This window comes from Eretmochelys imbricata, chromosome 3, assembly GCF_965152235.1.
Source record: "Eretmochelys imbricata isolate rEreImb1 chromosome 3, rEreImb1.hap1, whole genome shotgun sequence".
Lineage (NCBI taxonomy): Eukaryota > Metazoa > Chordata > Testudines > Cheloniidae > Eretmochelys > Eretmochelys imbricata.
Genome location: NC_135574.1, coordinates 156422157 through 156450046, shown reverse-complemented (window position 1 = coordinate 156450046; position 27890 = coordinate 156422157). Strand labels below are relative to the sequence as shown.

Sequence of the window (27890 nt, the reverse complement as noted above, 5' to 3'; positions counted from 1 at the left end):
TCAAACCTTACCTCAACCAGGAGCCCAATACAGCCCAGCCAGTACCCCACTGCATTCAGTGGAATTCCATTTGCTTAGCCAAGGACTATCTTTAGGCCAGTGTGAAGCTGTCAATCATTGGTTAGCAAAGTGTGCAATGCTTAGCCCTCCAGTGCTGCCCTGCTATAGCAGAGGATGAATTATTGTTATCAGAGGATTATTGGCTTATTTAGGAGTGTGGTTCAGTTTACTGCTCCATGCAGGGCATCGCTGCAAAATAAACAGAGGAAGCATGGCCTAGTGATTTGCACATAGGGGCAAGGAGGCAGAAGCCTCTGACTCCTGGTCCCTACTCTGTTACCGAGTCCTTGTGTGACATGGCACAAGCTGCGCTCTCCCCCCTTGTGTCACAGTTATTCCCATTTCACAGGTGTGCATAAACCTCCCCTCCCAGGAGCATGGTGAGGATTAGTTATGCAATATCTGAACAATGCTTTGAAGAGAGGAAGCATTCAGTATTATTATCAAATGATCAAAGCGGCCAAGACTACAAAGCGACCGCTGCTTTGGTACGAATACCTCCATACGGGCATCTACGCAGACTGCTATAGCCCTCCTCTTGCGCTGGAGGAAATAAAAGAAAGGGGAAGGAAATGGAGTGAGAGACAGAGGTAGATAGTGACAAATGCTTTAAACGTGGACACTGACACCCATCTCAACAAGGGAAAGAGAGAATAAATGGCCACTCTTCTCATGCCCAGGAGAGTCCAGAGCAGTGAAGGGATGCCCTGTGCTGTGGCTTCCAGACAATACTTCCCTCAGGTACCTTAAATCAAGCCTCCTTTTGCCTCCCAGTGAGCTAGCTCCACTCTTGAAGGACAGCAGCATTGACCCTAGTGATCCCTAGGCAAGGAACGTATTATGCTCCAAGAGCGGAAGAAGGCAGCAAGGTTTCGCGCCTTTCCTGATTTCACAGCCATCTACCCCCTCTGTGGAATTTCCCTCTGGCACTCGGCCTTATGACTCTGGTCCTGTTCTGCTCGAGCAATGGAGTTCTTACTACACAGTTAGACACCCTGGACCTTTGCACTGACAGACAGCATGGGCCTTCAGCTCCTCCATGTCCTGCGCCTGACTGTTCTGACATCCAGAATCCTCAAGGTCCCTCAGGACTTTCTTTTGGCAGGGTGACCACTGGTAACGTTAGTGCCCGGGAAGAGCATTGGCTTGGAGCTTTCTGTTTACTCACAGCACAGCTGCAACGTGGGCTGTGATATTGCACTCCTGCATGCCTCATCCCTGCTTGGGAGGGACCACCCCTAAGAGTGGGTGAGGTGTCTAGTCTCCAGGCTCTCTCTACTGAGACTGCCAGCAAGGGGGCAGTTAGTGCTAATGTGTGCTGGTGTTCTGAGGGGTCACCTGGCTACAGGAAATGGACTGTGACCACCCCCACCCCTGTTTGACAGTGGCTGTTCAGTAGCCTAGCAGACAGCAGTGAGTTTTGGTCCACATGACCCTTCGCTGGGTTCAAATTAGTGAGAGGCTCCCTACCTCACTCTCAGTCCCCTGGGCCATGCAGTCCCCAAAGTGTGCTGATTCTGCCTTGAACCAGTGTGTCCCTGTGGCACCCAAGACTCCCTGGACCATTGGGATAGAGATTATTACTATGCTTCTTTTCCTAGGACTAGTGGAAACATGCCAGGCCCCTGTGGGTTAAACCGCTTGAACACAGCATGCCCAGTTCTCCTAGTATAGCTCTAGTCTCCGTTTTCCAATAATGCCCGCTCCAAATCAGTGGGAGAAGGAGATCTATGGATGCCAGCAAGATGTTGCTAGCTGGGAGAGCTCCTAGCTTTAAGGATTTTTTTAAAAAAAATAAATTGCTGGTTTAGTTCATTCAAGGGGAGAAATAAATCAGCTGCATCCTACATATTTCACCACCCTGTTATCAGTCTTATTTTCCCCTTCAAATAGTTTTCAAATATTGGGATCCGTGGAAGCTGTCCCTTCAGGACACTACACCGGAGGTATGCTGGGGGGAGGAAAGCAAGGCTTCATAGTCCTTACACGCAAGCTCCCTGAAGAAAAGCCATTCCTTCCCTGCTCCTAGCTATTTCGCAGTCTCAGCTAAGACACTTCAAGGTCTCCATTGGGAAACATCTGCCAGACATTTGTCTGAGTTAGGTGCCCAAGTGAAATCTCAGTAAGCTGGCAAGGTGTGGGACCGGGGAAAGCATTTTGCTGTATCAGCAATTCCTGGCACTTTCCCATTCTCTTCCCAGAAACCACACTGCTGCTCCACCCGCCTCTGACATCAGCTTGCCAATGAGAGCAACTGGCTAGCCAGGCAGGTGGGGCCAGCCTCCCCACCTCTTCTTGCTTCTTTTCCATCATGGTTGGGAGTTAAAATTCCCCTTTTCAAACATGGCTTCCTTGAGAAGAGCTGTGGGCAGCCTCTTCCCTCATGCATCACACCCTGACCCTTTAGACCCTTTCTGTGCTGTAAAGCAGATCCTTTGGTGGTGCAAGTCACCATAATGCCATTGACTTCAACAGGTTTCAGAGTAACAGCCGTGTTAGTCGGTATTCGCAAAAAGAAAAGGAGGACTTGTGGCACCTTAGAGACTAACCAATTTATTTGAGCATGAGCTTTCGTGAGCTACAGCTGACTTCAACAGAGCTACACTTATTTACACTAGTGGAGGATCTGGCCCTACAACTCTAACCAGGTCATTGTACAACCTGCTACAAGATGAATGTAGACATAACCCAGCCATGTATCCATAATTAGGCTAAAGCCTCAGACGGTCCTGGATTTTAATTCAGTTATGGGGACATTACATCTCTTCTACACCATACCTTTTGATTGGGTGGTGGTCGGGGACAACCACGATGTCATTGCTTCCCTTGACTTGGTTACAATTTTAGTGTAGAAAGGGCTTTGGCATGTGGGACAATTAGCTGCTCAAACAGCAGCAGATGGCCACGTTCTTCCTTACACAAACTGTGTGGCAGCGGTTGTCAGTGATCCAAGATGCAACTGGAGCTGTACCGTTGATTTTTTTACTTCAAGTCACAGGCCCAATCCATCACCATCTGACTGCATTAGATTCAATAGAGTAAAGGGAAGAACTGGGTCCTGTGTGCTGAAGCACTCCTCCAGCCTGTAATCTGCCAACTGATACTGTGTGACCAACTGACACAATGCTCCAAGCAAGAGAGCTCCTTGTATGCTGCCTGCCATAGCTAAGATGGGGGGATAGGACACAGGATAAGTCTACACTGCAATCAGAGTAACCCATGCTAGCTGTGTCCTAGCTAGCGCCGGTAACCATGGGCAGCATGGGCTAGCTACTCGAGTACATACACAGGCTTCTGGGTGGGGTTGTACAGCCTGCACTGTCATGGTTTCATTGCTGTCATTATTCAAGCTAGCTTGGAAATATTCACATGTACTGCAGTCACGTCTCTGACTGCAGTGTAGACACACCCTCAGAGGCACGTAGAAAAGCAGTGGGGAAATTTACCGCAGAGATTGCAGCAAACACTGGTCCATTTTGCTCCAGGATATTGTCAGTGTATCTTATACCTCTGTTGTTTTTTTTAACTGAGAACTTGCTACCAGGTGTCAGCAAAAAGCATTAAACCTTGGTCAATGCAGAGCTGGTTACTCAATGACAAGAGAAAGTGAAATGTACACGAAGAGCCCTATTTATGGGATGGAGACGAGTGCAATACCAGAAAAGGCATTCAGGGCATCAGAAACATTATGGGAAGGGCATGCATTAAGGTGAGGGAGAGGGATTAACAAGACCTGCGTTGAGATTTAATTGAGCAAACATTAAAACATGACTTTCACGAACATTTATTTTTTTCAGACCTGTGTTTGAGGTTGTCGGTATCGCTTACTAGGTTATTCATCCTAGCGCCTGCATAGCGCTTTCTGTCATCAAGACACTCTGCAGACCTGAACTGCTGTATCACCATAATCTGAGGAAATGCAAGTGTCACCAATCCCACTTGACAGATGAAAAAACAGATTCCAAGATGTTATGCCCAAAACGTTGAAGACTATCCACTCTTTTTGGGTGCCTAAGATGAGACATCTGCATGTCTCAAGCTGGGCTCTCAAAAATGGAGACACCCAAAATGAGTGGACACTTTTGACATTTCTGTCCTAAATGATTCCCGCAAGATCACACAGCAAGGGGCAGAGCTGGGGTTAGCACAAAGGAGTCCTGAATACCACTAAACTGCATTGCGCTCTTGCCACTCTCTGCTTTGAGTCAGGTCACTCCTGCCTGCGCTCCTGCTGAATGCCCACCCAGAACCTGCAGTGCAGAAAATTAAATAAAATAAAAAAATAATTGTGGAGAAATTACCAGGCAACCAGACCTTCTCGAACCTCAGAAAAGTTCAGCTTAGGTTCCAGGTCAATGCTTATTCCATTTGTATTGGTTCTCCCATATCTGCTTGGGTGAGATGCAATTAATTCAGTCCCTGCTGACAGCCCATTCTGAGACCATTTCCGGTACCATATAGGATACTGCACACTAAGTCCAATATTAGATCAATATGACCATGAGGTAACTCTGAAGACTCCCATTATGGTTACCTAACTCTTGAGTTCTTATTGTTTGAAAAGAAACTCTGAATACTGGTCTCTATTTGTGTCTCCACGCCAGAAGATGGACTCGCCCTTACCTCGGCTAATTCTTTGCTTCTCTCCTGAAAGGATCCCTGGAGTATCGATCACACTGATGCTCTCGAGAACTGGGTTGGGCAGCTGGGCACATACAAATCTGTATAAAAAGAAGGGGAGAAAAATCTTGTGATAAATTGATACCTCTGGATATATGGTTCAGAACCTGATCTCACTTACACTGTGGTAAATCCAGAACTCTGTTGACATCAATGGAGTTCCTCTGCATTTACACAGGTGGAAATGAAACCAGTATCTAGTCCCTTCTGTGCTTATTTGGCTCTTCTGGAAAATATTTTTATGTTCACTCTGTTGGCATACAGCACTTTTTCCATGTGGGCCCCAAATGTAGGTTGCTAAAGAAAAACAATGTGCAAATCCCAATATGGAGAAAACTATTTTCTTTTGTTGTTTAGATTGCAGTGAGAAAGGATTTTTGTTTTTCTTCCAGTAAACATTCACCTGCAGGGTTCTGGACTCAACTGAGCTGAAACAGCAACACATCTGAAAAAGCAACAGCATAGTGCTAATGTCAGGAAACCCAAAAGTAAAGCTGGCTATAAACAGAAAGCAAAACTGACCCTTCTGACCTCACTGATGAGAAAGCCAAAAGCTTAAACTGTTATTTATCTTGTTGGCCCATGGTAGTATTTCATGGGTGCCTCTTTTGCAATCATGTCACGAGGGAGGGGAGTTGTGTGTGGGGCAAGGTGGAAGGTAGTGGAAGTTGGCATGAAAAGTAACAGCCAGGCATTGTCATGGGAGGAAGCAGTAGCACCAGAAGAACTTTTGGCCCAGAGGTAAATTTGGCACACTGGACAGCTGGGTGCTGTCAGGATGGGGGAACACAGTCCAACAGTGCTGCTGAAGTCGCCGTGGCATCTGGACAAACGAGTGTCACTGATGTCGGTTGTTTCTTCAATACCTTTTCACTCTGAAGTATGACACAGCTGGTTTTTATACGAATGAACTTAGTCATCTGGCAATGGGAGTCCCACAAACTTCTGCCCCACACTGTTAGGAATTTCAGTTCAAACACCACCCCAGCTTGGCAAGTGGGCATTTCTCACTGCATGATTGTTAGCTAACAAAACCGGAGCATTCAGCAGCATTTCTGGCATGGCTTTCTCACTGCACAGCTTACGTATCAACAGTGCAGTCAGAGCTAGAAAGACCCATTAGGACATGTAGCCCATCCCCTGCCAAGACAGGATTGTTCCCTCCAGTATATGCCTGAGTGCTCTGTCTGGGCTAGTTTTAAATGACCCATGCAGTGGGACTTTCGGCACTTTCCTCAGGGAAGCTATTCCACAGAGGAGATCAGATCTGAAGCCAGAAGAAGGGGATTTAATAGATTGCCAGTACACATAATTGCATCCTGGCCGCTCTTGCAAGCCTGCCGTTGTTTCCAGTGGGATAAGTTATTCCTCACTAAAACGTTGTGTGGGCAGCTGTTCTGTGCCAGCAATACATGTTCCACTGCAGAGCTGGTTGTGTCTCAGTAGTTATGTAGGTGGGAGGAAGAGGTTGAACTGAATGCATTTTATTTACTAGCACACTCATCTCAGGTACTGCTTTCTCAAAAAACAAAAAGGAGGCCTGTCTATTAAGTATTAAGGGTTTTGTGCATCACATGGAGGCAGCCACAATGTATTTTCAACAGTGTAGTTGCTATGATTCCACTACTAAAGTGACCAATGAAACAGAGTTTAAAATTTGGTTATACCAGGGAAAGGAACCACGTACAAGTGACACCGTCTTATTTCACAGATAATGCTTGATTAGTTGTGCTAAGCACTTCACACACTTAGTGAGACAGAGCCCCAGAGCATACAATCTAATACCCATTGCTGTGGCAACCAGGATGGGGTTAAACACTTTCTCTGGGCAAGCAGAGGTGCTAGATCTGGTGGAAAGGGCTGGCAGGTGTGGCTTGTCAGACTTTGAGACTGAGAGGAGCAACTGACAGCTGTGCTAGGGTGGGCATGAAGCAGCCCATAAAAGGGAAGCAGCGGAGTATGAGGGGGAGAGAGGAGTTTCTCTTCAGGCAGTAGTTGTCATAGTCCTAGTCCGAGGGGAGCATAACTGTGGTAGTTAAGGGCTGCTAGGACCCAAGAGGATCATATTATCATGGCAAGACTATTTCTTGGACACAGCAGTGAGGTGGAAGGCAGCTGCTCTGCAATTGTTTCATGCCTTGAGAACTAAGGTTAGGGGGAACCATGCCTGGGCTGGGCTGTTTTCTCAGGACTGAGTCTGCAATGTTTCTTTTGGTCCCTTGCTGTTTCTCTGCTGGGTTTTGATCTGCCTTCAAGGGGGTGTGACTGTAACTCCATCCGCTACCCCTCTCTCTATCCAGAGAGTAAAAATGCCCCTTTGATGGTGGAGGAAGGAAGGGAGAGCTGGATTCTGTTCTGACCCAGGGGGTGGTAGCTAAATTCCAGCTGCAGGGCCAAACCCGGGTGAAGAGAGTAGGGACTGCACAACTGTACAATACATGGGGGGCAGACTAGCTTCCAGAGTCTCTGTTACTGCTGACAGTACTCAAACAGGGAGACCCAGTTTGGCCAATGGTACAGACTTGATGTGAAAAAGTGATGAGCCAGAGTTTTGGTCCTGCTCCATGCACTTTGTGCCATTCAAGTTGCTCCAGGAGTGGGGGCACTGGGAGCCCCAGCTGATACAAAGTGTATGTGTCTCTCCCTCACTTCAGCCCCCATGGCATGTCATGGTCAAGGAGAGGGCCAGAGTGTTGCCCCAGTGATCCCCAGCTGGTGTAGGATCCTGCACCTGGTTCTCTGTAGAAACTGAGCGCAACAGCTGTTACCTGCTTACTCCTGTCTCTGCTTCACTTAGGGGAAGCTGAATGCAGCAGAAAACCTGACCCAATACAACAAAAATGAACCCCTATGAGAGTGGTCCCCAAACTTTTTACCTCATGTACCCCCTTACCCCTGTCAGGGCTCTGGCTTATGGGGAAGGGGAATGGATATGTGCTAAGAGGCTGGAAGCTGGTAGGCAGGGCCCTGGGGGGGCTCCCTCTCTGGCCCCTGTGGGGGCTGGCCTGGACCCCAGCTGTGCCTCCTAAGCATTCCTCTGTGCTCCTGTAGGGGGTGCACTCCACAGTTTGGGGACCTCTGCACTATGATGTCCTGCTGATACCACTTTGCAGAGTAGAACTGCACTGTAAGGTGAAATGGTACCAGGATCTTCATCCAGGAAAAATTCCAACCACATTACGCAACTACAACCCTGAAATGCAAGGGGGAAGGACAGGTTGTCTGATCTTCATGGTGACTGGCTGACAATTATGACTGACTATTCAGATGACTCATTCACTAGACCAAGTTATATTTGCTACCTCCTTTAACAGGCTGGTGAGACTCTTGTCTCAGTTAGAAATTCCACCTACTTCAGACATGGGTTGATTCTCTTAATTTGTTTAGGGAATGTTACTTTTTTTTTTCCTCCATGGTATCATTGAGCAAGAGTTCTACAGGCAACTGATCATATGTGCCAGAGTGATGATGGCTTAAAATAACCACCCACAGTTCACTACAGATACAGGGGATTGCCGGGGTGCACTATGGAATTTGGTTCAACAACAGAACTACATACAGGACAGAATATAATCTTTCCCAATCTTGATGGGGACTTTTGGGTGCTGCTGCAATATAACAGCTAAACAATCACAGCCATCGGGTGGTAGCCACTACTAGCCCGGATTGGATTTGAACTCTTAGAGGCAAGAGGCTCAGTATCCACATACCATTCTCCTTAGATTGAACATACTGAGCCAAATTCACCTTGGTGTTACTAGGTTGGCAGAATTACAAAAGCAGGGTGGTATTTGGCTCTCTGTTCCCTGGCTTTAACTATTCATGGCCTGATTGTCAGAATTTAAGATATGTTCTCTCCAGAAGTGTATTTACTGAAAGGCTAATGAACTGAGCAGCATGTTCATTCTCTGGAATGACCCACGGAATACAATGCAAAGGGATGGAGCAGCCAATGCCTCCCTGGGTGATGATAGCCCCATCTCCCCTGCATATGCAGATCCTGCAAGTGTTCACTGGCAGAGAGATACGTACCAAGAGCAGGATATTTCCCAGCTGTAGCACTTGCCGCACTTGGAAAATAAGCTTCCTAATTCTTTTGGGGACCCTGCCTCCCTCCGGCCAGTGGGCCGGATCCTCAGCTGGTGTATTCTGGTATAACTATGTTCACTTCACTGAGGATCTGGCCCATAGCCTCTTGCGGCTAAAACAGCAGGACAGTTCTTTTGGGTACTTACTTATCTTTTGAAGCAGTTGGCTGTTGCTTTATGTAGTTGTATGCACTAGGCAAAATGCACTTCCATGTGCATGTACCAGACTTTCCCTCTTTGAAGTCTCTACAGCCGGCAGTTCAGAAAACACTGCCCTTTTCTATTTACTGCATAGGTGCTGGCAAAGAGGGGGTTAATCAGATTTCTTGGCTATTCCCTGAATTAACAGCAGGACTTGTGCTTCTCCTCCTGCCACTGAATCACTGGTGCAGACAACTGCCGCCACGTACCTCCCATGTATCCATCCAGCTCCTTCAGCACAGAAGGAGGATAGGATAACAGAGCATGGTGTGATGAGATGAGCTAGTCCACTGGAAGCTTAGTAACAGTATGAAGATTCATGGTTTGTACTAGGAGCAAGTCATCAGTATAAGTCAGGCAGCCAAAGTAAGGTGCATTTGTATTTCACGCTCTGTCTAGCCTCTTTATTACTGCTCCTGTCCCCCGACCTGAATGTTTCTGGCAGCAAGGGCTCTCCTGCATTGTCTTTCTGGGGTGAGGAAGCTTCTGCAACTCCTTTCTGAGCTGCTCTTAATGGTGCTTTTTTGATCTAATGCCTCTGTGCCCTAAGCAGATGATCTGTTATTTCCATAGTGCAAACCACCCCCTATCCTGGAGGAAAGGGTGGGTTGGCACAAGTCCTGGTCATTGGCTGGATGCAGATGTTCTGGGCCCTGTGGGACATTGAAAACAGCTGGAAATCTCTCTGGAACTAGTGCCACATCACATTGGTATTGTCAGAGTGTGCTGTGATCAAATGTTACTTTCAGAGTCAACCGAAGGCACAGGGAGGCTCTTTGCAGACTGACACCTATAGGAATCCATCTGACTCTCTGTCGCAGGACATCTCTCCCCACCCGCCCTGTATGTCCATGCCATCTCCTGCCTGCTGCAGCAATACCCCCACCTTTCTCTCTGAGTGGCAGCTCTGCTGCTTTTCGATTACCGCCTGGAAGCCAGGAGTGGAGCCAAAGTGCAATGCTGCAGAACATGTGGCAGAGTGTCTGGCATGCCCGCCTTTGCTGCGTACCAGGCACTGTCAGGGAAAGTGAGGGAGGGCAGTTAGAGAACTCAGTTTCTGCTGCCAATGCTCGCACTGGAGTTGGACAAGGCCACAGGAAAGGCTGGGACTGGTGCTCTGTCTGGATTAGGGTTTGTGTGTTGCTGGGCCCCTGGAGTGGGGAAGGTCTGCATGGCTGCCTAATGCTCACACTGGCTGTCTTGGGCCTGGAGAAATGAGCCCAAACCCATTCAAAGTCATTGAATTTTGGAGAAGTTAAGATCCGAACAGCACAGCATAGGGCCCACGTCTAGCTGTGACACAGCATACGTGCTCCTTGCAGAGGTTGTCCCGTGGGAAGTCGGAGCCCTAGTCAGTTTGTATCTGAAACCAGTGCAACAGAATGGAGAGATCCGTATACTGTTTCAAGGGATGCTCAAGCAATGCTGAAATCCAGAGATGAAACATGAACACATTGGGCCAGTTTCACTTCTGATATTTTTCCACTGGCTTCAGTGGAGTTACACCAGAGATGAATATGGCCAAGGAACTGAACTGATTGCATAGTAGAGGACTCTAGGAATATAAAAGCAGGGTAGAGCAGAGTGGAATGTAGTGATCCTTCAACCCTATTAGTTTCAAGGTAGTATAGGACACAAAGCAAGTTTGGTGTCCTCAGTGCTCTCTAGTGAATGCCTGTCCGTGTTACAAAACAGCTCAGCCCAGGCCATTATGCCTGGAGGTCTGGCCCATGACAAGGAATTGTAGGGAAGGAGTGCTCCCTGTGTGACTGGGGTGGCTTCGCACCAATGCAATGTGGGGAGAAGCTTGGGTGATGTCTTGCCCCCATGACACTCATTGTACTGCTCACCAGGGACTTATGACACTGCAGAGCAGCTCTACCTTGGTGTACAAGCGCAATACACTGACCTGTTCAAAAAAGCATTGCCAAAAGCATTGAGTTTCCTGAAAGGTTTTTTCGGATCCACCACCAGTGCATTACCAGGAATGATCCCCTCCACGTCCCCCTGCATCACTGCGATGAAGGAGTCAGTCGTAGGCTCTGGTCCAATTCTCATCCCTGGGAAATCCTGTTCCAGCAGGTACCTTGAGAGAGAAAATGGGGTATGATGATGCTTGAGATCTGAGCTGTTGAATTTCTATCAGAGCTGCTGCTGAGGTGCACGGTGCAGCCCCTTGAGACTATTTTTAGCATTGGAAATCTGCAAATGCAATGGTAGCTTTTCACTTGGGATCTCAAAGCTACGGCTGCCTCCGCATAATCAGATGAAGAAACAGAGAATGTCAGATGCTGTGAAGACATTCGCATCGTGATTAGTCATTCTGTAAGTCTGTGCCATGACCGCTTAGACATTTAGACCTGATCTATTTGTTATCCAAGAAAAGTGCAAACTGCCCCCATTCATTGCACATGGGGTTGTTAACTCTGACATTAAACCTAACATTCAATATTAACATTACTTCACTGCTGATCATTTTAGCAGAAACGTTCAGCTGATGGGCTCAGCCCACAATCCAGAACTGCTTCGCAGATGCGGAAAGCCACAACTATCCCATACTCCGCTGTCAAAATCTCCCTCTCCCCTTCCTCCATGATAGCTTCTGCAATGCAGTTCTTTTTACAATAGCACACTGAACATTAAAAGGATAGGGGGCAGTGTTACATAACCTATGTAGAGGGGCGGTAAGTCAGTTTACTTACCAATTCTGTGCTATAGAACATCCCTCAATTAATAAAACCCTCAGGTTTTTTTTAATGTAGACAAAGCTGGAATGCTGCAAAAATTAGGGCAAGTCTGTCACAGTATATGGGGCATTGATTATAAGGCTGCTGGTGAATACAGGGCTGCACATACTGACTTGGCATTGCCTAGTTTGTGAGCACTGGGTTGCTATAGGTGATTGAGTGCTGGACTATGCACATTAGTTTAATACTGTATTGATCATCAAAGCCAGGTTGCTGGCACTTTGTTTTTTCCGTTGCTTAAAGCACACCATTGAACCTTGTCATGAGGTGAGGAAAACAAATATAGACTTGTATGGACTCTGCAAGTCAATACGGGGGGAAAATAGGCTGCATTTTGAGATTATGGTCTTTACCAGCTAGTGGAGACACAAGGATGGGGAGGTTATAGCTTTTCACAGCTAGTGTTGTTTTGATATGGGATGAGTTTTATGAAGGAGGGTGATACTGGGCATGTCACCCATAACCCATCATCCATGTGAGGGTCTGTGGGTCAATCATTTGGGTGAATTCTCATCTTCTCTTCACCTTAACGAATGTCATCTGATCCACAGCAAACCATATAGACGTATTAGGAATGGCAACCTTTATGCTCATCTGGCTACATTGTACTCCCGGGACCTGGGCTGGAGCTGCATTTTCCACTCTCGCTGGGCAAGGAGGAACTACGCTACAGACAAGTATAAGACTTAAAAGCCAACTGAAAGGCCACGTGGCAAGGAAGCACACAAGATTGATGGCTCTTGATCCTGTAAGGGATTAATTAACAGTAGAGCTACAACAGCATTAACTCTACTGGTGAATCTCCAGATTCCAGAAAGAGCTGGTCTTGCTCTGCTTCTCCTGCCACAATCATTTTATCTTACATGCCTTTCATCCCAGTGCTTTCGAAGCTCTGTACAGACTAGAAAGATTCACCTACACTGAAATATAAGGAGCTTTGGGGTGCACTGTGGAAACTGCTTAACAGTTCATAGCAACACTAAATTTAGGACAGGAAGAGAAGAAAATACAACAGCCCAATAGCTCCTAGACTAGGCTACCTAAAATTCACGAGCAGTTGACTATTGCAGAGGTTCTCAAATGTCTCCAGAACAGCAGAATCTCAGAGTTACTAACATCTCGTGAATGGAGGTTGTTCGTAACGCTGAACAAAATGTTAGCGTTGTTCTTTCAAAAGTTTACAACTAAACATTGCCTTAATACAGCTTTGAAACTTTACTATGCAGAAGAAAAATGCTGCTTTTAACCATCTTAATTTAAATGAAACAAGCACAGAAAGTTTCCTTACCTTGTCAACGAAAATTTAAACTTTCCCTTTATTTTTTTAGCAATTTACCTTTAACACAATACTGTACTGTATTTGCCTTTTATTTTTTGGTCTCTGCTGCTGCCTGATTGGATGTTTCCAGTTCCAAATGAGGTGTGTGGTTGACCCGTGAGGTTCTACTGTAGATGGCCACATCTTAGCACAGAGAGATTATCTCACTGGCTCAGCTCCCCTCTCATTCATGATTGTATGAGCCACCTCCCTTCCTGATCATGATCCCATAGGTTCTCTGTGGCAGTTACAGCAGCTCCTTACATACAAGAATATTAGGAAAACATGGATGTATGTTTTACTATCTCTAGTGGGATTTAGCAGCACCAGATGGCCAGCCAACTTTCTACCAAGTGCTGCATGGACCTCCGTGCAACTTACCTGGATTCAATTCCTTGGGCCTATCTTTCTGAGTTAGGAAGGGCTAGCTCACTTCCTGGAAAGCTCATTTTAGCTTCCCCGTTAGCTAGTTCAGAAGCTGCTTTGATGGAGTCTAGAAACTGAACACAGACTTCCTGCATGGCAGTGCAGACCCCTAGACTGATAGCATAGCCCGAAAATACTTTCATTTCTATTGGCTTTCCTCTGATCTTTTTGCAATTTTTTTTTAAATCTGAGCCAATATACACAAAAGCTCTCCCCACACAGACTAGATTGAATCCACAGAGTTAGATATTTTAGAATTCCCACTTTAAAATGTGATAGGAAAATAGATGATATACTCAGAGGAGATAAAGGCACAAAGGGGAGTTAGGTGCCTTTTTGAAGATCTCCACCCTGACCTGTAACTTTGTAATAAAAAAGTCATTTTTACACTCCTTTCTGTGATGAACAAGCACCATGACATCATGCAAGTATTCTATAAATACAGACTTTTAAGAAGCCTGTGGTTTTCACCTTTCAGTTATAGACAAGACCTCTAATAAAGAAGCAGCAAATAATGATCCTCTTCTAGCCAGCCATCCCCACTCATCCAGTAATCCCCCCCACCCCCCGCAACTGTTTGTTATATAAAACACTTTAAAAAACCCCAAGCACTCACAGAGATACAAAAGAAGTTACAAGTTAAAGCTAATTGATATGCAACAAGCAGTATGAAATCAAACTGAAGTAGATTCTAAGGTACATGAGAATTTACACTGCCCAGGGAGAACTCTCCAGGAGATTTGGGCGCATTGTACAGCAGGACAACTACCGAACAGGGGTTCTGCTATGCTGTGGGCAAACACAAGGCAATCCATTAACGTGCTGTGTACACTCGTCTGATGGGCTGATGGCACAGCTTCAGGTCAGTGAAGCAAGCTGCCTGTGCTGAAAGAAGAAAACTAAAGCACGCTTGTGGGGGGAAAAAATCCTATAAATACACAGGCACAGTGAATGTAATGGCTTGTAAAAGGTGTTGGATGACAGCACCAGAGTTCTCTAACCCTTGAGACTGGGAAGCTGCAGTGCAAGCTTCCCCCAGCCACTGTGCCTTAACCCTCAGCTGTGAGATGCCCTGCTAGGGATAAAAGGGAAGAGACATCTCCACTGCCCACATGGTCTATCAGGTCCATACTGTCTTGGCAGCCTCTCCAGGGCATGCTTGCAGGCTCCTCCGTTCTAACCCCAAGACACTGCGGCCTCCTGCTAGAAAGGACAGAAGTGCTGATCTTCATGCAAGGATGCTGCAGGATGAGTCTGTGTGTGTGGGGGAGGGAGGGTGTTTCTTTAGCGATGAGTCAGGCAGGATGCTGTGGAGAGGCAGAGATGATGTAGTGATTGTAGAGGGGCAGCGGGGAGCAGTGGCTGGAGGAGCAGCTTGGAACTGGCCTGGGGAGCAGAGCATGAGAATGTTTGGAGTGATGAGATGCCTGCACCAAAAGCAACCTGTGCTGATGGACAGCAGGACTCTAGCCCCTTGTTTATTTTATTAACAGGGAGGCTGGACCCAGGCCAGAGCTATGTTTAGCAGAGACTACAGCCCACTAATTAATTAAAATAGTAACATCCTGTCCTGCTGTCCCCTCCCCAAGCAGGAAACATAAAAGGTAATAATGTTGCAGAGCCAGACTCCAATGGGATCCTGCTGTCACTGCTAACATCAGTCTAGGCCAGTGGTTCTCAAAGCTGGTCCGCCGCTTGTTCAGGGAAAGCCCCTGGCGGGCCGGACCGGTTTGTTTACCTGCCGTGTCTGCAGGTTTGGCTGATCCCACTGGCCACGATTCGCCGCTCCAGGCCAATGGGCTGCGGGACGCGCTGGCTGCCCTTCCTGCAGCCCCCATTGGCCTGGAGCGGTGAACCGCGGCCAGTGAGAGCCACGATCGGCCGAACCCGCGGACGCGGCAGGTAAACAAACCGGTCCGGCCCACCAGGGGCTTTTCCTGAACAAGTGGTGGACTGGCTTTGAGAACCACTGGTCTAGGCTGCTGGTGGTTAAAGGCTGCTGGTGGTTAACTTCCCAGGTAAAAGTGCCAGCTCGCTGTGTCTCTTCGGGCACATGTGCCCTTTCTGCGGATCTGGAAACTCTGCCAAGACAGCCTTGGGAGGAGTGAGGGATGGTTGAAATGTACAAGCTGAAATTCAGGACGGTACATCTTTCACCTAGCAAAATAAGGCTCAGTCCCCTGCGTCACTGAGAACAGTCTGGTTCCACCACAACCAAAGGGAGCATTTCAGTCTCGCTTCACCGACTTCCAAACACACAGCAAGCCTCCCCCTGCCGGGCCGCTAGAAATATTTCACAGATGACCTTGATTGTCTTGTTTCCACCCCCACCTCCAGATACAGCAGGAGTCTGATCACAAGATGCTGCTGCTTAGTCCTCGAGAGAGAGAGAGACCGCGTAACAATTTCATCTGGATCTAAACCTTGGCTAGAGATGCCCTCCTTCAACTTTCAGGGAGGAGGCTTGGGGGCCAAACCCAAATTTTGTGGCTTAGGTGTTGTTGTGTTGCTGGGAGCGCCTTAAATCAATGTTCGGAGACTCAATGGTCAGGTATATGACTGAGTTTTATTGATCATATCTGCACTGCACAGCAGGACCGAGTAATCTCTCCAGGTCCTGCCCTGAAGCACACAGAGCTCAAAGTAAAGATAAGAGGGGTTCTTTGGGGGCAGCCTGTCCTTCAATTGTTCCAGAGTCCTGGTGAGGAATCTGGAGGGGAATGTCCCCAGGATGGGTCAGAGCCATCGCTAGACTAATCCTAATGCTGAGGCAGAGGAGGAATTTCTTACTTCTTTGCTGTTGTGTTTAACTTCTGATGGTTTCATCCAGACTATCTGGACCCACAGGATCTGCAAGCTTGGGCTGGAACCTCTCAAAAGCTTCCTGGCATTTCCTGTTTCCGGCAGGCCAGAACTACCTGGAGACCAGCCTGTCATGTTCTTTTAATGCTTTTGTTTCCAGTCCCAGCATCCCTACATCCCCAAAATTACTCCCACCACCCACTGGCACATGCAGAGGGACAGACACACTTCGAAAGGCCCACTCATCCATCCTGATGGGGTTCCTCCCGGGAAGAAACAGGCTGGCCTCTTCTGCTTTGCCCAGGGCTCCCAGCTGAGCCCACAGCGGGAGCAGAAAGCAGAGCAGCCAGGCATGGGATAGCTGATGAGAACTTGCTGCTTCAGGAGAGACAGCTGACTCACCACACAAGTGCATCAATCCGAGAGGTGGGGGGATGCTGCCTCCCAGGTCACTAATTACCCCCTAGCAGTTGTGGAGTCACACTTGTGTCACCTGGGCATGCTCACCTAGTGAGGAGCCCAGCTCTCAGGCCTGGAGAGAAGAGAGGGACTGAGTGGCAGAGGGGATCTAGGAGGGAAGGTGGGTAGGTGGTGGTGAGTCTTGTACTGCTGGAGTTAGTGATGGAAATAGGGGAGAGTGTGGTGGTGGGGGGAGCCAGTGGGGGCTGCAGAGACCAGGGAGGAAGCACTGGGTGTAGATGGGGGCTGAGAGGCAAAGAGAGGGAGTGGATGTGCAGGCAGCGAGCTTAGAGGGGAAGAATTAATGACCTCCCCAGATCTGGAGTCAGCTCTGCTCTGAAGTGTGGCTGAGAATGAAAATGAGGAGGGATCCAACATGTGACCCCACCATGCCTTTTAAATCTTCTGAGGTCTGAAGCAGAGTTTAAGAACAAAGATTTGGGTCAGGTGTGTGGGGGAGAGGAGGGCAGGGTTAGCCCAGCCAGCTCGGCTTCGCTTTATGCAGGGCAATTCCCTCCCCTCACCCAACCCTTCTTTAAAAATAACTTCATGAGACCAAGCAAGACCTCTGCACTGTCTGCTTTCTAGCACACGGGGTCATGCGCCAGCCAGGTGGCTGGCTAGGCATTGCAAATTCATTCTGTGTCTAGTTCTTGGTTACAGCAGTAGGTTGCAGGAATATTAGAGTAGGTAAAAACGCCAGCATTCCACAAAGTCGTTCAGGCACAGCCCATTTCACTGGCCCTCTCCTATTCTCCCCACACACCCGTTCAAATGTTGGTACAAAGTAAAGCTTACTCTCAGGCAGATAAGGGGCTGGCCTCACCTCTGCCTTACTGTGGCTTTATCCAGTGTTACTCCTTTGATTTCAGTGCAGTTACCCCAGTGTCAAACCAGAGATACTCAGTGGTGAATCGGACCCAAGATATTCATCTTGTGAATCCACACGGGAAATGGAGAAGGTGCGGCCCAAGTATGATCCGAGGAAAGAGGGTACTGGGAGCTGACCTGGGGTTAGTATCACTGCTGAGGTAGATAAGTGGTGCATCTGAACCGACCTGCAGTCAAGACCAGCTCATCCTGAGATTGTGAATATGTTTAACCCTCTCTCTGCTGGCCTTCCACCAGACCTGCTATCTGCCATTAACCTTCCACTGAAATCAGGTCGCCTTTAGGATGTACCTGACACGGGCAGCAGCACTGTTGGTACATAGGTGCTAGATGGATCCGAAACAGCTAGAAAGGGCTGCTTTTAGAGCCTTGCCGTTTGACTGTCCTTTTTCACACCCACCCCCTCACCCTCCCACCCTTCTTCATAGGGGCACCTCAGGACACTGTACAAAGAAAAAACAATCCGAAAATAACTTAAAAAAATATAAATCCCAAAGAACCCACAATAAATTTTACCCAGGGCTTGTCATTTAGGAAATCAATGAATTCCTTGAGAGAGACATGTGCGGGGCCACACTGTTCCACCGCCTTCCAAAAGCAATGGGGAAATTCAATAGTAAGGCCACATTAGGGTCACGCTGACCATGCAACTGCAGGAGCACTGAAGTGTAAATGTTTGGCATACCCGATAAAAAGGCGTCAATGCGACTTATTTCTCGTGGGTGATGCCCTAGCTCTCCAGCACTCTTGCTGTGGGTCATTTGGTCCTGATCTGAGTACGTTTCTGCCATTTAGAATTTGACCTACCTATCATTTTAAAGAAACAGCTCCGAGAATTTCCTATGAAGCCACCTTTTTGTAAGTCGTTGGTGGCTGGCATCCCAGGAGACAGATGGAAGAGAACCAGGGCTGCCCCCACCATCAAACGTGAGCAAAAGAATACTATAGGCCAAAACCTACCCTGGGAGAGACGCATACAGTTCCCATCACTGTCAATGGGGGTTGTATGTGTGTATCAGAGGGCAAAATTGGCTTCTTCCAACATAGCAAAACTTTCCACCCTTCAAGTAAATAGGCCAAGTTATTACCTGATAAAGGTGGTCTTCCCAGTGGAATACTGCCCCACCAGCAGCACCATTGGCTTATTATCAAAGTCAGCATCTTCTAAGGCTGGCGAATGAAACTCGTGGAATTTGTAGTAGTCTTCCAAAGGGAGCAGCTTGGTCTTGTAGAGCTTTTTGAGACCCTCGCTCACAGTCTGGAACACTTCAGGGTCTTTCCTCCTCCTGTCATCGGTACCCAACCAGCTGAACATGATGGAATGGCCAGAGAGGTGATTGTCTTTCAGTGAGGCTTGGTCTTCAGAACACAAAGCAGAAGAGGTGTATGGCTCAGCCGGAACTCTTTCTGGGGAGGGTTCCAGGCAGCAATTCCTAAATTTAGTCACTGTGTATTTGTTTATGTTAAAGCAGCAAATTTCTGTTTATCTTCAGAGGTTGCTGGTTATCCTCTAGGAAAGAGCATTCTCTGCAATGCAAAGCAAGACGCTTGGGCAGGATGCAGGGGAGAGGGGGAAAGAAATACCCGTAGTGGCTGCAAAACAACGTCCTTTTTCTTGTGTCAGTGGAAGATGAGATGACTCTCCTTGATTTCCTCCAGGACCTCTTGTTATCCACAACCGGAGCTTTGATTCTTTTGTTGTTTTAAATCTGCAGTAGGTAGGCTTTTTTAAGCATTTGCATAAAAACTCCTCTTGAATTGCAATTATAATGCAAAATAAAAATGCCTCCCCCCCCCCAGCCCGGTTTGCGAGGCACTTAAATGCTAAACTTCATTCACTCTCTCCTTTCAGATCGCAGAGGTGGGACTGAGGCGCTGATTTGCTCCCGGAGGGTGCATGCTGCAGCTCTGGAGAAGAGGCGGCTGATCACGACAGCATCCTCCCCGGGAGCCGCAGCTGGTGTTTAAACGCCAGCCTTTCAGGAAATCGACGAGCAGCGGAAGTCACCAGCTCCTGGCAGGGTCTGCCCGTTCTCACGGGCCGGGTGAGGCTGAGCAGGGAAACACCATGTCTGGAGGAGGAGCTGGCTTTGCTCCTGCTCAGGATTTGCTGCAGTGCTGGGCATGGTCAGATTGCAAGCTGCAATCAAGGACGCAGTCATCTCTGGAGTGGGAGAGGATCAGGGCACAGCGCCCTCTAGAGGGAGACGCAGGGATCTCGATTAGCAGATTACACAAAGACACGGTTTATTGATTTAAAAATACTTCGTTTTTCATTTTTAATCTGGTATTCACTGGCATAGCTCCACTGACTGCAATGGTGATGTGAAGAGGCATGCCAGGTTAGAATCTGGACCATAATGTATGTGTATTATGGTGCTTTTCATCCCAAAGAATCTAGAATGACAGAGCTCTTTAACTCTGTGTGTGTGTGTGTGTGAGAGAGAGAGAGAGAGAAGCCTTGTGATCTCTCATACTGCCCCCCAAATGTACCTCAATTCTGACCCACAGGAATGACCTCTGGGTATTGACCTTGAGAGGGTAGTTCAGTTTCCAAGGCCTGTTTGGGGTCTGGTATCTTCGCATAACCTGCCAGCAAGGAAGCTTGTATTGTGGTGGATTTCATTTTTATATGTGTCAGCAGCCACTAGTGTGGCTCTCCATGATCTGTCTTATGTTTGCATTGGCACCATACCTGCCTGCTGAGTAGTATAGTTCATTGGCAGTTTAGCTCTTCTGTTAGCAAACTTATTATTTTTCTTTAATTGTGTTACATTACAGTAGGGTTTATAACCATGCAATTAAAATATGAGCTATATTAATCCAGCCTGTCTACCATATACCAAAAAGATGGCTGGCATGGTACAAGAAAACCATGGCAAATATTTTCAAACTAGGGTGCCTAGAGGTAGGGATCTAGCTCCACATTTAGCCACCTAAATAAAAGGGGGCTGATTTCCAGAGGTGCCAAGCAGCCTTCTCCCAGTGAAGTCACTTTGAAGCTTTACAGGTCCTCTGGAACCTCCTGTAAAGCGGGCCCCTTTTATTTAGATGCCTAAATGTAGAGTCAAGTGCTTGACTTTGAATATTTTAACCTATAATCTTACAGTAATAACTAAATATTATTTAACAGGACAGTTAAATTTGGTTGGCCCATAATCTGAGTAACTTTTCCCCTTTAAATGTTTTTAATGCAAAATAACCCTCAGTAAAACCAGCCAATGGGAGCTGCAGAGCTGGCATTTGGGGCGGGGCAGCGCGCAGAGCCTATCTGGCTGCCCATGCATCTAGGGGCCACAGGGACCTGATGGCCGCTTCCAGGAGCCGTGCGGAGCTAGGGCAGGCAAGAGCCTGCCTTAGCCCTGGGCCCCCACTGCGTCACCGACCAGACTTTTAATGGCCTGGTCGGCAGTGCTGACTGGAGCCGCCAGGGTCCCTTTTTGACTGGGTGTTCTGGTCGAAAGTGGATGCCTGGCATCCCTAGCCGGGACCCAGCATAAAAGCTGGGGTTCTGCAGCACCACCTGGACCCCTAGTTCCTGTGCCTATGCCTCCACTGAGGGTGTGTCTACACTACCATTAAGTCAATGTAACTTGAATCACTCCGGATGTGAAAAAACCACTCCTGAGCAATGTAAATTACGTTGACGTAAAGCGGTGTCCACACCATGCTATGTCGGCTACTGCCGCCAATGTAGCGTGGTAGTGAAGACAAACCCTGAGTCCTTTGCCAAGAACGCTGTCAGGAAGCACTTTTGGAAAAAGCTCCCAGCTGTCAGGAGACGTTTTTGGAAAAGTGTCAGAAGCTCTGACACCTTCTCAGCAGGTGGTGGGTGGTTCGTATAACAGTGAAAAGAGTCCCTAGGCCAAATTCCAGCTAAATTCAAGAATCCCTCAACCAAATGTGTTTAGCATAAACAACTCCAACTCTGCATGAAAGGCAATTGATATATATCTGCTGAAGCTAGGGCTGAATTTGGCCCTCTGTGTCTGCCATACGGTATGACAACAAACAATCCTTGCATTTGAATAAGAATGAGCAAGTTAGGGATAATAGGATCGTCAGGGTCTTAGATGTGGTCATCCTTTCCTAGTAATCTCCAGTGAAGAGGCACCCTTGAAGGCCAAAACTAGTGTCTGACCACCAGTGCTAGTGTTTACTCCAACCACACAAACTAAGAGATTCCATAAATGTAACTTCTTGTGAAAGTGGGATCATCTTAAAGGTCGGGGTGAAATTCTGCCCCAGTGAAGTCAATGGGCCAAGATTACACTTACATTATTCACTTGTTTCTGTTGTATCTATCTTTTGTGAAGAATATAAAAGATCTACATCTGCCCCGAGGGCCGGTTCCATTGTCTTTTGGCTACTAAATATTTGATAATAAATTTGGGTTATGTTTTTCCTGTTGGTTAAGCATTTTGTCATTTCTGGTTGCTTCCATCCTATGATCTGATTTATTTGTACAAGTAGTTCTTCTGGCTGGTCTCCCAATCTAGCATAGAAGTTGGATAGTTCAGAATCCAAGTGGTGATTTATCTGTTCTGCAAGGATATCCATTGTGGCAGTAAATTATATTGTTATTGCATTTCCTGCAGAAGATCAAGGTTCTTACTTCAGTTTCTTCAGTAGTTATTAGAGATGGTGCAAAAGTAGAATTAAAACAAACAAACAACTTTAAAGCAATTGTATCTCAACTGAAAATTTTTGCAAAACTATGTTGATTTCTTCAGAATTTTTCATTTTCAAAAATGATTGTGCGTTAATTTTTTTTTCTCTAAAACTTTTAAAAATGGATAATGCTGAAGAAATCAACATGGCTTTTGCAAAATTTTCCTGTTATGTTAAAAATGGCCAATTTCAGCTCCTAGTTGTCTCTACCATTCAAGAACGGTACACTTGCGAGGCCATTCTAGTATCTACCCAGCTGTTTTTGCATGGCTGGACTCTTCCACTTTACAGTCTGTGTTTGTGATTGCCTTGCTTTTCACAAACTAAGCCACACTTAGCCCGGTCAGGCCTTGGATGGGAGACAACTGATGAAAACCTAGATTCAGAGATTATAAAGCAGAAAGGGACCACTGTGATCATTTAGTCTGAACTCCTGCATAGCACAGGCCATAGGACTTTCCTGAATTCTTGTTTTGAACTTGAACATATATTTCAGAAAAAATATTCAATCTTTATTTCAAAATTGCCAGTGATGGAGAATGAACCCCAACCCCAGGTAAATTGTTTCAATGATTAATTTATGCCTTATTTCCAGTCTGACTTTGTCTAGCTTCATCTTCCAGCCATTGGATCTTTTTACACCTTTGTCTGGTAGACTGAAGAGCCTATTATCAATTTTTTGTTCCCTATTTATGGATATATAACCGGTGATCAAATCACCCCTTAATCTCTTCTTGAAGCTAGATGCTGTAGAAAGTGGTGTTGGTGATTCAGAAGCACTGAATCTATGCCCCATGATGATTGTGCTAGGTGTCCCAGTGCTTCCAGAGGTACTGTCTTTCTAGTGAGATGTAGGACAAAGGTCCTGACCACCAGTAACATAAGAGCCCATTGTACTGCTCGTAAGAGAGAGATGTTAACCTCCATGTCTCTGTTAAATTCTGCTTCTGGTATTACATCTTGCCAACGTAAATTCCACTTGTAGTTTCAAATGGATACTGTTTTCTTTGTTTCCTGTTTAAACCTGTTACTTATGTTGATTTTAAATAGCTACAAGACTCCACTCCAGGGTGGATATATTTTAGTGCTGGGTGAAGTGATCATTATTTGTATGTATCCTTTGTTTATTCCATAGTGACATAAGGAAGCTTAATTTTTTAATATCCATAAGATTGTTGGATGAAAAATGCTAGGCAAATACTAATTCTTTGGGTCTAACAGCCAGTATGGTTGTCTCTATTTCTATCTTAACAGTATAGGCATTAAATAACAACCACAAACTTTCTGTGTCTAAGTTCTCATTCTGGTTATATTTTTCAGGTAGGTGGACATATCATTCCTTAGGAGATAAAGCTCACTGGGAGTCTAGTGTTTGGCATTCTGTCCCTGAACCTGCCATAGAATCTCTTGTGATGCCTCATGCAAGCCATCTAACCTCTGTGTCTTCGTTTTCCCATCTGTAAAACAGGGACAACACTTCACAGGGGCGGTATCAGCATATTGTGCTGCTTTGGATGAAGGCAGCTACAAACGTTTGCTGAATGAAGGAGAACAAATGCTAGGTACAATGTGGGTAGATCCAAGAACTACCTGGGTACTACTGGGGGAGGCAGCATGATCTGGTGGATAGAGATTGATGCTAGGAGTCAGAAGTTGTGTTCTGTTTCTCACTCTGCCACCGAACTGCTTGCGTGATCTTGGGCAATTCACTTCACCTGTGCCTTAGTTTCCCCTCCAAGTTTTTGTGTGTTTAGATTGTAAATTTGTTAGGTCTCTCTCTGTGTTTGTACAGAACCTAGCACAACAAGTCTCTGATTTCTAATGGGCCCGTAGGTGCTTTACATAATACAAATTGTAATAGTAATTACAATATTTTGCTCAAACAGCTCTACACAAACACTACCTCACCTTCCTGGAAGTGATGTCCATATAAAAGCCTGTTCTCTTTCCCACTTTCTGAGCAGTGGAGGGGCTTGGAGAAAATACTGCTTGTCCAAGGAATGTGGTTTAGCTTGCTCTAAAACTGACAGATAAATACAGCTGCCGTATAAAACAAGTCATATGATCAATGGTGACATGAACCTTTGTGGGTTATCTATAACTGTTACTGATACCTCTCTTTAAATACCTAGTGCAGCATTTTTAAGGACATATCCCTATTAAAATAACATGACTGTACAATGTGAAATTCACTATCAGGCTTCCGTGACAGCTTGCCACATTGAAGTGACTAGGCAGTGTCTGAAACTAAAGCTATACAAAGACAAAAAATGCTAAAACTGTTGTTATTAACAGGGTTATTATGGCTAAGTGGCTCCAAAATAGAGCTGGACAGGAACTGGAATTTCCATTTTTTCAGAATATTCAGTGATTTCAACATTTGTTTTTGTTCTGAATAGGGACAACCAGAAAGAACTTGGAGAATTCCCACAAAATGATTTTTTCCCAGAAAATATTTTGGGTCATTTGAAATATTTTATTTAGATAAGATAGATGTCTCTCGTTGATTTTGCCTTTTGCCTTATAAAAAGACATTTTTATATAAAATAAAAAACCTCAAAACCAAAAATTTATTTTGAAACAAAAAATCAAAATGTTCGATTCAGAAATGTCAAATGAAAACATTAAGATGTTATCAAAATACTTTTTTTCTTTTTTTTTCCAAAATGAAATTTCATTGAAATTGGCACATTTCCATGAAAAAAATCGGTTTCAACAATACAGCATTTTCCAATGGAAGAACAATCAGCTCTACCTCCAAGCTTTGTTGTTCTGCATTGTGCAATACAGTCTGCCTCTAATGAACAATATGCTCTTTTAAAATGTACATTGTCCCCAATAGCTGTGATGTTGACGAAAGCGATGCTGTTAAGGGAACTTCAATAAATAGTAGAAGAGAGAGCAAGAGAGTTTATTGCAGGGTATTTACAGAGATTATTAGTATAAATTGGTCAATACAATGGAGCAGATTTTGCTCTGTTACACAGGTGTAAATCCAGTACAAGTACGTTGAAGTCAGCAGTCTGTAACAGAATTACACTGGTTTTACTCTGATGTATCAGAGCAGAATCGGGCTCACAGCATTTATTTTGTGTGTTTTTACTTATTGTACTGATGCAAACTTGTAACCATTCCTATAGCTGGTCAGAACAATTCCATCTAAATATTTAAAAAATAAAAACAACTTCATAAGTTTTGTTTGTTTTCTGCCCAGTCCTAACTAACCACAAGAGAGAATCTAGTTAAAAATGTATGCAAAACAAATTAAAGTGATCTATTAAGAGACTAGTCATCCAGGTATAACATATTATGTATGTGTTTATAGAACCTCAAGATAACTTTACCTGCCTAGTGCCGATCAGAGGTTTGACCTACTTCACTAGTGTCTTGAACCGTAGTCAAGACATGAAATATGCATTTTGCAGTTCATATTTAGTATAGCTGAAAAGATCTGACAATCTTCCAAATGGGGAGAATGTGAACATGTCATCTGCTAGTATTATTAGGAAAGTCAAGGTAGAAGATTTGGTTGAATTGTGCTCATCCGATACTGAACTAAGTTTCCAATCCTGCAGCTGTCCGTGTCTGTGAGCCATGAATTGCGGGACAGGGGTCTAAGACTCTTGTTGTGAAAGTTAAGCTAACTAACCACTATAGCTGAGAAGTCAGACACTTACAAAAGGAGCTTTGTATTATTAACCACTAAGCTAATCACAGATGTCACAGGCCAAACAAATAAGAAACAAAATGCATGTCCTCCACTTTTATGAACAGAAAGTTCCCCAGTTTGGGGTCTTTGTTTCAGCAAAATTAGCCCCCAGCCTCTCACTTTTTTCAGACATTTTTCAGAGGTGTCTACCCCACAACCTTTACAAAGGTTTTAAAAAAAAAATGGCTTACTTGCTGACTCCTTCCAGAAGGGAGACCATCTGTTCTGATGGTCTCTCAAAGTCTTCTCACCTTGTGGAAAGTAGAGCGGGTTGAAAAATAAGGCAGAAAAAAACTGAGAAAAATGTCAGAATAATTTTTGTTTCATTTTTCCCACCTATTAATTGAAAAGTTTAATCCAGTTTGTATTGTTTGTTTGTTTTGTTAATCTTTTGAAACAGGACATTTTCAGATGTGATTATGTTGGTTAGGTTAGTCATATGGTAACAAAAATTATATAAAAAGTTTGTAAAAATAATTTTTGAGAATGCCTTATTTTAAAAAAGATTTTAAAATTGATAAAAGTTTCCAAAAAACAATGAGTTTTCATGAAAAAATGTCTGTGTTGAGAACAGGGCAGTTTTCAATAAAATGGTTTGATCAGTACTAGTGGAAAGGTCACAGTTTATATACTCCCCTTTTTTTCCACTGTGCCTTGCCAGAAGCTAGTGTAACCCACTAGTCAGTCCATGTTATGTGTCCCAGATACAGAGGGGATGTCAGTCTGTTACAGCACCCAGCTACTGAGGTTGGTTTTTCAGCTCAAGCTGTAGCAGCTGGTGCTTTTAGCTCTGTAGGCCCCTGGTTCAATCTCTTCTGTTAAGATGGTGGACATCACATAAATGGGGCAGCTGTCTAGGCTTGCTAGATAAGGTATTACTAAGGTATGAAGAAAGATGGTGGAATCAGGACCTTAGTTTTCTTAATCTTATAACACCCACATTCCTGTAAAATAGGAGGTGAGTCTTTGGTTTAAACACAACATTGTCAAGATTCAGCTAGTCTCACTTAAGGTTACATCGATGCACAGTGTCGATGACACAGTGTTTTGGGATTTTGTTTTTTCTCCACTTCCCTGTTGTGTTGGAAGGTGTGTCTTCTGTTGATGCCATCTGAGGTCGAGGCAAGGTGAGCACAGCACCTCATTTTGAAAACAACCCCTGATTCATTCAGTCTCATAAACTCATGGCTTTTTGTCTCTTTTCCAGGAGGTTTGAGGAAGGAATGTATTAAGAAAAAAACCACTTCCTATCAGGAAAATCACAGAGGCATGAGTCCTGTTCATTACGGATCATTAATGCCTAATGAAACGTGTCAAAGAGTTCAAGTAGCAATGGGTGCAGAATGAGCAGGGGCTAGGCAGGGGTGCTGGAACAATTTGTATAGTGGGGGTGCTGAGAGCCATTGAACCAAACTGCAAACCCTGTAGATAATGGAGTGTCACTTCAAGCCAGGGGGTGTGGCAGCACTTATGGGGCTAGGTGGGAGGTGAGGGGTAATATGGTTCCCCAATGTTAAACCAGTCATTAAGGAGAAGGAGAGTTTCCCTTGCTACATTTTTACCTATGGACCAAGGCTCTCCATATCCCAGTGTTAGGAGTAATGGAGGGAGAAACACAAAGTAGCTGAGGTGGAATGGAAGAGAAAAGGAGATAAAGGCAATAGATGGAAGGGAGGGAGATTTTTGAGCTGCAATGGAGAGACAGAGAGGAAGTGTGTGTGTAGGTGGGGACAATTTCCTTTTGGGGTGTCTAGATCCCACATAGCAAATGTTCCTCTACCCTTTCTCTCTCCACTGCTCTGCCCTTCCACTGTCTCACTCCATTGTTCCCTATGTTC

The 27890-nt window shown here is 45.6% G+C and overlaps 1 protein-coding gene across 1 annotated transcript in view; it reads right to left on the bottom strand.

Moving 5' to 3' along the window:
- EHD3 (EH domain containing 3) overlaps positions 1-18987 on the bottom strand; it is a 30376-nt gene extending 11389 nt beyond the window's left edge. Inside the window, exons 1-3 of the mRNA XM_077811918.1 lie at positions 18761-18987; positions 10939-11115; positions 4684-4781 (exon numbers count right to left, since the gene is read on the bottom strand). Of these exons, the coding sequence (XP_077668044.1) occupies positions 4684-4781; positions 10939-11115; positions 18761-18987 (502 nt within the window). The remainder of the gene's footprint in view (positions 1-4683; positions 4782-10938; positions 11116-18760) is intronic.
- Positions 18988-27890: the final 8903 nt, after the last annotated feature.